At 42.2% G+C, this 11,540-nt stretch overlaps 1 protein-coding gene across 2 annotated transcripts; it reads right to left on the bottom strand.

Annotated features, from left to right (window-relative positions):
* Positions 1 to 404: 404 nt before the first annotated feature.
* tbx22 (T-box transcription factor 22) lies at positions 405 to 8,231 on the bottom strand. 2 transcript variants are annotated; one of them, XM_014029783.1, is made up of 8 exons: positions 7,562 to 8,231; positions 7,192 to 7,423; positions 5,192 to 5,293; positions 4,940 to 5,114; positions 3,634 to 3,798; positions 3,044 to 3,108; positions 2,756 to 2,841; positions 405 to 1,374 (listed from the first exon to the last, which is right to left on the bottom strand). In XM_014029783.1, exons 1-8 carry the CDS (start codon positions 7,752 to 7,754, stop codon positions 842 to 844), a joined length of 1,551 nt encoding a protein of 516 aa, XP_013885237.1. In that variant the 5' UTR covers positions 7,755 to 8,231; the 3' UTR covers positions 405 to 841. The 2 variants fall into 2 exon arrangements, with proteins under 2 accessions (XP_013885237.1, XP_013885236.1); XM_014029782.1 differs by having other exon boundaries at positions 7,640 to 7,992.
* Positions 8,232 to 11,540: the final 3,309 nt, after the last annotated feature.

Genomic DNA, 11,540 nt, shown 5'->3' with positions numbered 1-11,540 from the left:
CCCCCATCCTCGGTAAAGACCAGAAAACAATGTTGTGTTGGCCATCGGTGGTGACAGGCTTTCATTTGACTCTGAGCCTTGAAATCACACCACTGTAACCAGGATGGCATGGATTATTTGGACATTTTCAGTGAGGAAACATCTTTGTTCCAGTCTGCCTGGGTCCAATAAGATCTTCAGCAGGATCACCATCCATGCGTGCATCTCTGATTAGTCCTCTTATTGGTAACAAAGTACATAAATGGAAACTTGGGGTTTGGATTCTGGCAGCTGAAACCACAGACAGACCTGATGAGCTGATGTTATTAGGCTGACACTGAATCCTCAGGATTAAAAACAACACTTTCCTTTGTTCACTTTCAGCTAACTACAATTGCGATTATGAGATAATTTGCCCTAGCAACTAAAATAAAAAACACTTTATTTATACATATGGTATGTATGCATGGAAAATAACTTTTTGAACCTATCTGACATGAACAACAGCTGAAAATATACTTTAATGGGCACTTGTGGTCATTTTAACAGTGATTATTTCTTCATAGTTCTTGTCTTATTGCTGATGATCTTTGGTAAAAGTTGAAGCATTATTTTTTAATACAGAATACACAGTTTGAGTCCAAAATAAAGCTCTATATCCAGTCTGAAGAGAAACGTTAAGAATTATTTTTATACTTTTCGCTCTTTTCGCTGGTACGTCCAGATTGTACAAAACTATTACATAGAAAATTTTTCCCCCACAGTCACATTTCCTGTTGAGACTTCAATGAGTGGAAAAGTACCCCTCAACAACGAACTTTGGCTTCTTCTGTGCAGTGAGTTGTGGAGTGCGGTCCAGCTGTCAGAGGCAGCAGTTGGGGGTCGAGTGCCACGCAGACTGGCGCAGCAGACAGTCTGTGGTGTCCTCGGACAGTTTGGCGTGTCGGGAAACCGCTGTGAGTTGGGGGCTCAGGGGGAAGCTGTAGCTGTACAGACAGTAGGGGCCTGTGACGTCGGCAAAAGGAGGGAGGAGAGGGGAGCCCTGGGGGCTGAGGGGACTGTGAAGGGGGATCAGGCAGGGGGAACTCCCGGGAGAACCCTGAGGACACGGGTCCCTGCAGTGAGGGAGTTTCTTCCCCTGCAGCACAGACAGGAGCGGGAGGTCCGTTAGCGGAGGCAGCGACGGGAGGCCTCTCAATCTGTCCGCTCCCAGGGAGGAGAAGGTTCGGCCAGGCAGCGCCGCCATGGAGGAGGACAGAGGAGACGTCTTCTCACAGAAGGGGAGGGCGAGGGTGTGGAGAGCGGCGTCCGGACATGAGAGCGCAGTGAGAGGCAGAAGAGATGAGGAGGAGGAGAAAGGAAGGAGGTTCTTCATGCTGCTGGACCCTGAGCTTCCTGTCAACGGACAGGAGAGACATGATGTCAAAAATAGACAAAAAACACTAATTGATCTTCCTGCTCTTAACTGCTTTGTGTTCCCAGGCAAAATGATTGTCTAATACAATGGTTCCCAACCAAGAGTACACATGTACCCCTTGGGGTACGTGAGCATATTACAGGGGGTACATGGAAAATTTTCCCAGGTGCGTAAAAAAATAAATAAAAATAGAACTGAGATACGCAGGGCCCTATGATTTCCACAATGCAAAAAGTGCAGACAAAATCACAGAACTGATTAAATGGAATCCAGTATAAAACCCGGAATCTCACGGAATTTGCTCATTTGGGGTATTTGATGTATTTTGGATGCTGCAGTTTTCTGCACCTGCCATTACCTGTTTTTTTTATTTAATTACTTATTCATTTTCAAGTCAACATATTTATCTTTATGTTTAATTTGAGTTGAAAGAAATAAAATGCCTGAGAATTAAACGTTCTAGGGCAGGGATCATCAATTACGGTCCTCGAGTTCCGCAGCCCTGCATGTTTTACTTTTTCCCTTCTCTAACACACCTGATTCAGTCAGTGAATTACCTCTGAAAATCATCCATTCATTCAAATCTGGTGTGCTGGAGCAGAGAAACAAGTAAAACATGCAGGGCTGCGGACCTCAAGGACCGAAATTTTATGATCCCTGATGTAGGGGGTTAAATAAATGATTTTCCTTTAATATTCAGTTGTAGTACATTACAGTGTTGGAGAATCATCATTACATTTGACAGAGGGGGTACTAGTTGACAAAGTGGCTCAGGGGGTACAAAAGTCTAAAAAGGTTGGGAACCACTGGTCTATGCATAAATGATCACTTCATGGTATCAACTTCTTTTATTATCAACAGTATAAATTTAGATCCTCTGGTTGATTTTTGTGGCCTGCATGTGGGCCTCATTGATCTGAGCTCAAACAACTTTTTTTGAGTTTAAAAAAAAGAAGAAGAAAGAAAATACACTTGAATCATTGAGACTATAACCAATTTACAGAAGAAACAAGCTGGGCTTTTTTTAACTACACATTAGAGTCAAACTTCAGTTCTTTTAAAACAACACAAAAGCACCAGAAAGAATTAATTTTGTGTTCATGTTCACAAAATTATAAGAGTGTGGAAGATAAGAGTGTGGAAGATAAGAGTGTGGAAGATAAGAGTGTGGAAGAGAAGAAAAATGATGACAGGTTTCCAACATGGGCAAAGATTCTGTTAGGGAAAGATTCCATTCCAAAAGGTTGATTTCATGTCAATCAAAATAAAAAGGAACCCGATTTTTTTTCAGAGAGAAATTTTCAAAAACATTCAAACTTGACTGAAACACAAAATAGTCAGAGAAGTCCGTCTCAGTACCTTGGAGCTGTATGGTGAAGGGCTTAAAGTCCAGGGTGAGCGGACCTTTCCAGGGATACGAGTCCAGCAGGCCATCCAGTACACCCCTACACACACACACACACACACACACACACTGTAAAAACAGTGTAAAACGTCGGTGTTCAAATATTAGTTCTGAGGGGTGTGAAATTCAGCACTGCACAGCTCAGAGTTATTTGAAGGTTTTACATGGGTTCACATTTCAGTGGTTAAACTTCAAGCTCCCTCTTGGGTCTTTTATTTGGGATCGGGTGAGGTCCACCGTACCTGTTCCTGCCTGGATCCCTGAAGCCCTTGGCGAAGGGGTTCCTGTCGATCTTCAGTTTTGTGATCTTTGCCCACGAGAGAGGAACAGACACGGGTTAGAGACGACGTGTCAGCCGGTGACGTGCAAAGCCAACAGCGAGCTCAGTTTTATAGCAGGATGGAGACGAGCAGGGATCGGCCCCAGCTTTTAACGGGCTGCGGACTCCAGCCGCCGCTGTAGTCACAGCTTGTTACTGAGTTTCTGTAATAATATGTTCTCAGGTCGTAAAATGAGCCCCGATGAAAAGAGCTGGCGGTCCCTGCAGACGGCTCTGTTACTGCAGCCAACAGCAGGGTCAGGTACTCAACACACACATTCACATTGAGTAACAGGCAAAGCAGACAATAAAATACAAAATTTATGATTTGACAAACATGCTTGTCACTTCAGTTTCATATACCCCAACAACAAAAACAACATTTTAAATCTTCACATTAAGCTTGGCCAGTTCTTTTGTTGTTGAAGAAATCCGACCCCTCGTTTAATACGTATGTTGCTGATTATGTCTAAAATCAAAACGTGAGACGACCCGGTTCACTCCGAGGGGTACCTGCTGGTTCTGGTAGGCTGTGACAGTGGTAAACTCCGTCTCTGGGAAGGAGAAGCTGTGGACTCCTTCAGCCGGCAGCGACTGGATCTGAGACAAGTCCACCCGCGGGTCGTGTCGGATGATGTGCACCCGGGGCTTGTATTTATGCATCGACTGAAGAATAATCTGGAGGCAAAGTGATGAAAATATTTAAAAAATATTTACTATTTTAGAGAGGATTATCTGTTTAGACAAGGCAGAGGAAACAGGCTGAATGATATCAATGGCAAAGATAAATCTGAAAAAAGAAGACATTTGGAAATTAAAAAACTACCCATTTTACTAACACAAATTCATTGTAATTATTTCAACTGAAAACACTTCTTTTTAAATAAAAAATTCTTGTAAATTTATACACTTTTGTTTTTCAAGTAACATTTACTGACTCACACCTTTAAACCTTTGCTTGTTTTTAAAAAAACAAAAAACAAAAACAAAAACAAAGCAGAATTGTAATAATTTCCCTTTGGGATCAATAAAGCATTTTTGAAATTAAATGAATAATTACACAAATGAAAGACAACAAAAAGATTTATTATCATTCAAAACGTTTCTGTGGCAAAACATTTTTTCTTCTGTTTTGTAAAAAAATTATTGGATTTTTTTTATTGCAAAATAAACAAAACAAAACATAAAAAATGACACAGGCGTAATTAAAACACTGATGATTAAAACTCAAACATATAATGTTATAAAAAATAGCACTGATATTTCACTGATTTTATAGAAACAGACATCATTAAATTTGCCAAGTCTATTTTTTAAATTAAACTTAAAGAAATAAGTTCTACTAAATCTGCTAAAAAACAATTTAGTAAACATTGTTTTTTACACTCAACGTTTTAACTTGGATTAAGAGGTTAATTTATTTGTTAAATTATCAACGTACAATTTAAACATGTGTTTTTAAAATGAACTTGTTTCCCTCTTAAGAGATAAAACAATGGATGCAAAAGTCAAGAAATTTCTTAGTAAAAAATATTTTTTTCTCTAAAAAATCCTAATGAAGTTAAACTGACCTGTTTATTGCAAAAACAATTAAAAAAACAAATAAACTAAGCAGTTGAAGAAGGTAAACTATAAAAAAATTGGCTGAGATTAGAAGCAGTTTTTTTCCTGCATTTCTAAATCTGAACAGATTTATGGTTTTTATAAATCAGATCTACACAGCATCTCCTGCCACCCAGAACTGCACTTGATCAGACCTGAGGTCAGCTGAAGAGTCTCTTATTTTCCACACTAACCCCGGAGGAAGCAGGTTACCTACATGTCCCTTGTCGTCCATCTCGTTGTTGGTGAGTTTGACGCGGTCGAAGCTGATCACCTGACGCATCCAGGTCTCCCCCGCACACGGCGAGTCCGGGTGCACATAGAGCCGCGGTGAAATGCAGGAGTGGTCCGTGTTTCCCGCCACCATCCACTGCGAGCTGTGGTACACATACCTGCCGCACGGCCCGAACTCAGGTCGGTCAGGGGGTCAGGGGAATGTGGCGCAGGTAAAATAATGTTTGACACGCACCTGTAGCGCTTGGAGTCCACAGGCATCACGTCCATCGCCACATAATACTGTTGGCAGGGGTCCAGGTTGCGCACTTTGACGCGCACAGAAGGAAACATTCTCCTGATGACAGAAGAGGAGCAGATGTGTCATTTTCAATTTTTCATCAAATTATTCATCAGTCTTTTATCTGCTGCTTGTTCAGAGTCGGGTCGCAGAAGCTTCAGCTTGAGCTGAGAGGCACAGATTCAAGATGTTCCCAGGGCAGCCACGGTCTCTCCAGCATGTCCACTGGGGGTTGTCTCCCAGTGGTAAATACCTGGGGGGCATCTTCACCAGATCTAGAACCACACTGTCCCTTTTCAGAGTGGAAGAGCAGCTCTGAGTCTTTTCCAAGATAACTGCATTTACCACATCACTAGCAAAAACCCAAGAAAGCTTGTTTTGACTGTCTGTATAATCTAATTCCTTCAGTCACTGCAAAGTTTAATAAGCATAAGTGAAAGGTAGGAACGTAGATGAAACTCTAAACCGTGCAGCTCTGTTCCCTCTTCACCGCAACGAAACAGCACAGACTGAATACTACAAAATTTGCACCAATCCATCTGTCGAGCTCACTCTCCATCCTTTCCTCACTTGTGAACAGAACCTTGAGACACTCACTTGAAGCACCTCACTCCCAACCAGCAAAGGGCACTTCCCCGTCTGACGGAGAACCATCTGATCTGATCTGAAGATGATTCTCAGCTGTGCCACACTCGGCTGGGAACAGCACCAGTGAGATCTGAAGATCATGGTGACAACGCCAGCAAGACCACAGAGGCAGAATCCTGAAGTCACTGAACTGGACACTTTCTGACCGCTGGCTGAGCCAAGAAACTCTGTCCATAATAAACATTCAGTCCAATTCAGTGCCTCTCAACATGGGTAACTAAAGAGAAGAGTGGTTCCACAACCCACACTGTGCTGAGATGAGCCTTACCAAGTCAGTACCTCTCAACCTCAAGCAAAAGTTCAGGCTTCTTCTCTACCAGAGAGGTGATTTTCTGTGAACTAGCTTTGGTACGCCAGGGTTAGAGTGGCCAGTCCCACGCCTTCATCTGCCACCCATAGCACCAGACCTGGACGGTCTCTTCCGAAGATGGTGGGCCCACTGTTACTACTTTGGACAGAGCCAAAAGGGGAACTATAGAGTAGAGACTCGGTCACCAGGGACTCACCCCAGACCTGGCTCCAGTTTGGGGCTCTGGTAATCTACATGTGGGCGAGGGACATCAAGCTCCTTGAGGTCTTCTGTCCACATGAGTACTATAAACAGCTCTTTGGTCTTTAAAGGACCATCTGACTTGGAAGAATCTGCGGCACATCCCTGGACAGCATGCATGCACACAAACTCATCCACCATGAATAAGAGCTGATTCCTGGATCAGATCCGAAAAGCTGTTTTTAGAATTAAAAAAAAAATCTGAAAAGAACACCCTCAATAAATGTATTTGAGTTTGAAAGCTAAAGCTGAAATAACTTCAGGTCTTTAACATTTAATCCCAAAGTTTCCTGGTCTGATCAGTGAGCACTTTCAGTTTATTTTATTATCTGACTCTCGTTTGTTTGAAAGAAAAAAAAAGGTTGATGGAAAACGATCTGCTCTTCTGCTTATCTGTGAATGAGAAGTGCGCACCTGTGGCCGCAGATCTGTTCATGGAAATATGATCAACCAGGAGCAGGTTAGATTTTAGTCTTAACTGACGCCGAGAAGAAGGAAATAGAACAGAATTACTTTTCTAAATTTGGTTAACCATCGTTTTAAATGAAACTCCTCCATGTTTGAATGTTTGAAGAGAACAGCGCTTTGCTTCAGTAAAATGCTCAAATTAAAACACGTCAGATATTTTTCGATTTGCTGCCTTTTCGTGGAAACTTTCGACTATTTTTTTAAACTGACTGAACATATAGGTCTATATTAAATTGTAATTATTTGTCACATGTTCACCACATCCTTAGATCCTTCGCGCGTCTTCTACCTGCCAGCTTTAGTGATGATCATCTCTGTTCCGATCTCATAGAACCTCTTCCACAGCTCGGAGCCCTGCAGCTCCACTCGGACCTCTCTGTCCGGCCTGCAGTCGCTCTCCACAGGCTTCCTCTCCCCGCAGGCCGGCTCGGAGTCCTCCTCGGTCTCAGATCTGTCGGTCTGCGGGTCTCTGAAAGGCGTGGATCCACCTGCCTCCTTCAGCTGACTGCTGGGATATTCACCTGGAGAGTGGGACAGAAAGCTTGAGTGAAATGTTGAAAATAAAATGTGCTAAATACAACTTAAAAATCAAGTATTTCTGCATCCAAAATGACGCGAAGCTAAATAATAACAAAGATAAATAAAAATTAAAAAAAAACCGCGCGTAAAACTGTGCGTAAAATTCTCGGAGACGTTCTGGCTCAGGTCCAGCAGCCTCCCCGGTCCTCGCCTCTCACCGCTGATGTCGCTCCCGTCGCCTCCTGAACTCTCCAGCACCCTCATCCTCTTGCAGGGCTTCCCCACCAGCGCCTCCACAGAGAAAGCATGAGCCCGCGAGCTCAGACCCTGCATCCTGCGCCAGGATTCTCCCAAACCGAATTTGGAGCTCGAACCAAATCCCGCGCAGAGTTCCCTCACGGGTCCCAGCTGAGTCCGAACCAAGAACAAACAGCGGCTCAGAGAAGCCCCCGTTCTCTCGCAGCGGCTCCGTGACGCTGCGTAAAAAATCCGATCGGGTGCGTGTTCACGTGTTCTCTGAGGCTCGCGCTTCCGTTCACCACACCACCACCGAAAGAAAAGAAAAAAAAAACTTTAATTACTGGCACGCCTCTCCACCTCACAAACCTGCCCCCATTCTCCGTCTTGCCTCGATGATGCCACCGTCTCCCCTTCCTGCCCCTCTCTTCCTTCACGCTGCTGGATCCTCCGGGCTCCCCTGTGCGCGTCACCGAGAAGGAGGCGCGCATTCCTGCGCACACGGGCCTGCGCTGCAAAAAATATCCATCCCAGCTGGGCTGTCGGAGTTTAAACCAAATCTGACTGAAAAGAAACAAGACAAACACATCGCTTTTCTAACAGCAGATGATTTCTGGAGTTGTTTACGTTTTAGTTCTGGAAAAGAGAGGAGTCTCAGACTCTTGACTCAGTTGGATCAAATTAAATGCTTTCTTAAACTCTTCCGGTATTTTTCTTTTGTTTTCGTTGTAACTTTCGATTGGCTTCATAACCGGCTTGAAAAACCCTGAAAATACATTAAAACGCACAGTACCAAGAACCCAATAAATCAAATGGCACAGAATAAATTCAGAAAAGAAAGAAACATAACCCCAAATGAGATTTTGATAAAACAAGTGAGTCTTCTCTGAATCAGTGTTTCCCAAAGTTGGGGTCAGGACCCAAAGTGGGGTCCCGAAACATCAAGGTGGGGTCCTGAAAAGATTTTCGGAATTAATTATATTTTGCCTTAGTTGTTACAAATGAGTGAGGTTAGTATATTTAAAATGGATAAATGTAGTATAAAAATATTGTTACTATGCCCATGTTTAGTTGACCTGATACAAATGTTTATCATCCAAAAATAGTTGGGGGCTCAGGTCTCTGCTACTGTTATTTTGTGGCTCAAAAGCTGAAAAGTTTGGGAACCACTGCGCTAATTCATCCTGAAATTTTTTTTTTTTTTTTTTACAAAATCRRRGTTTAAGTGTTGTGATTTTTATTTTACCATAAAATGTTCAAATCAAATCAAGTCTGTTTAAAATCTCTAGCTTTACAGTTTTTACAAAAAAAAAAAAATCTTATTCCCACAAATTTTAATACTTTCATTACACAAAATGAAGACCTTTTTGTCTTCTTTTAACATTTCTCTCACAGCTGTATTTTAATTTGAATAAAAAATATCCAAAATGTTGTTCACTTCCCTCTGGTTTCTGTTTAAAAGTTAAAGATATACAATTTTTTTGAACTTGTTTTTCTCCTAAAACAGAGTTTAAGGCTTACTTGCATTTCACCTTTCATGTCAGGGAGTGAAAGATACAGGTATGTGGTTACCACGGTGATACTGAAACGCCTTTAGCTGCAGCTTTTACATTCAAATGAAACATCTGCCATTTTAGAGGAGCTGAAATGTTAGTTTTTTACCCCGCCAATTTAATGTTAAATGTGTTTTGTAGTGTACGCTCAGCCTTGGCACTCCTTTTTTTTTTCGTTCACACTGCAGGTCGTCATGCTCAATTCTGATAAAAAAATATAATAATAATCCAATTTGTCGCGTTCAGATCATGAAAAATCAAATATGGGCAGCATGGAGCAAAAATAATAATAATAATAATAATAATAAATTGCATTTGGGTCACATTTTCCTGCAGTGTGAACGTAGCCAAATTCTACATTTTATGTGAAAATTACGCACATCACGCCTCTTTAGTTACAAGAAAAACAACAAGAAAATTAATTAATTAATTAAGTTTATTTAATAGTGACAGACACATGAATGACAAACTGAATAAAACAGCAATCTGTGCCGCTGGGCTTATAGTGTGAGATCATGTGCAGCACTTGCTTATGGGCTTTTATAAACAGTGCATCTAAGAAATTGACTAAAAAAGTAAGATAATTAAAAGTGGTATAAACAGAGTTGAAACAGTGAGGCTACATCATGACAACAAAACACTTTCAAGCATGGTCAGAAATGAAGACAACAATAAAAAAAAACATTTTAAACACAATGCTGTTTTTGACACAACCAAAGTTTAGTTTGTTTTGTTGAATCGACAGGGAGTGAGCTCCAAACCGTGAGTCCTCTAGCTTTGAGCAGAAAAAGACACCTGCAGTCGTTATTTGAGGCTGCTCTGAAATAAATACTAAAATATAAAAACACCAAATGCAACATTAAAACAACACATGGTGATTTTTCGTTAAAACCAGTAGCTGGTGATCTTTTTGTTTGTCTGCTTTCCAGATGTGTTGTTGACACACATCAGCATGCTGCGTCCTGATGCGCCTCGGTCCAGGGAGGGACACTTTGGAGAGTATTTTGAAGTTAAAAACATTTCATCAAACTCAAATCCAATCACCTCCTCAGAGTTAATTTGTTGAAATTAGGCCCTCGGAAGGATTTGATGGTCTGCACTTCGGTCCGGAATGCCTCAAGTTGTGTTTTTTTGGGGGGGCCGTTTATTCTCCCCTTAAAGCAATGTTTTTACTAGAGACAAGCCTTTCAATACGTTTCAGAGTTTCTCCCCGCTGTTCAGACAGCCGATACCTTAAATAGACTGGATTCTGAAAGTACCGGGAGGAAAAATAAAGCCGCAAATATTTAAAGTCTGCAAATTCAGGACATCTGGAGGGTAAAATATCTCCGTGAAACTCGCTGCTTCTCTGTTGAAGTTAACATTTCCCAAATTAATTTGAGGGCTTTCGTTGAGGCCCGTTCTTGTTTCCTCCAGTTGTACCCGGTGAGGGTGCGCGCGCGCGCCCGGTCTGGTTCTCATAAGCGCACAAGGAGCGCACGGCGTTCCGGCGCACCCCGGAGGAGAGATCTGGGCCATAATGACAGCTCGGGATTATTACATTACGGCTCGACATGAAATGGATCCGCTTTACACAAATACAAGTGAGCGGAGGCTCGATGTAAAAACGGTTTTAATCACGGGGTGTAATGGCTGCGCGGAGAAAACAAATGAAGGCAGTGTTTACGGAACGCTCGGCTTGGCTGCTGATGGAAACAGCCGGGAAACGGAGAACTATGACCAAGCGGAATCACATGTTCCTCTGTCACCAGAACGTGTTTCACAACCACGTTTCATTCCCCGCCTCCACGCTTGTCTTTCGGAAGTGCGCACGCGAGGCCGACGTCCGTGATCGAAGCGGTGGAAGGAAAGAAAAGGCGCACTGGCGTCTCTTACTAGAAAATGTGCATCAGTGTAACGACAGCAGCAATGGTTGTCAATGTGGCCCGCGGGCCGCTTTTAATGAGGTGGCAGGTCTGTTGGAAGTGAGAGAGACGGGCTCAGGTTCACCACTGAAAAGGTAAAAGGCAGGTGAAGACCGGGCTGCCAGCCAGGAAATGACAAAACACCATGTTGCCGCTTTAAAACCATTACATTTTGACAAAGTTTGTCCAGATCAAACTGAGTAAAATTCATTTTGGCCAGCCAGACATCAGCCTATTAGAATGACTCAATGACTTTAAAATACATTGATTTATTTAGAACAAAGTGTCTACAGCCCCTCTGATCAAAACAAATATACAGCATGACTCAAACGCAAAGTTCCCAAATAAATAATAAATAAGATTTTTTTACAACCTGTGTAGTTTAACTTTTCACTTGAAATGTAAACTGTAACACATTGAATATT

Source organism: Austrofundulus limnaeus, unplaced genomic scaffold, assembly GCF_001266775.1.
Source record: "Austrofundulus limnaeus strain Quisiro unplaced genomic scaffold, Austrofundulus_limnaeus-1.0 Scaffold951, whole genome shotgun sequence".
In the NCBI taxonomy this organism is placed as follows: Eukaryota; Metazoa; Chordata; class Actinopteri; order Cyprinodontiformes; family Rivulidae; genus Austrofundulus; species Austrofundulus limnaeus.
The sequence above is the reverse complement of the archived record's forward strand: the minus strand, read 5'-3'. Positions and strand labels throughout refer to the sequence as shown.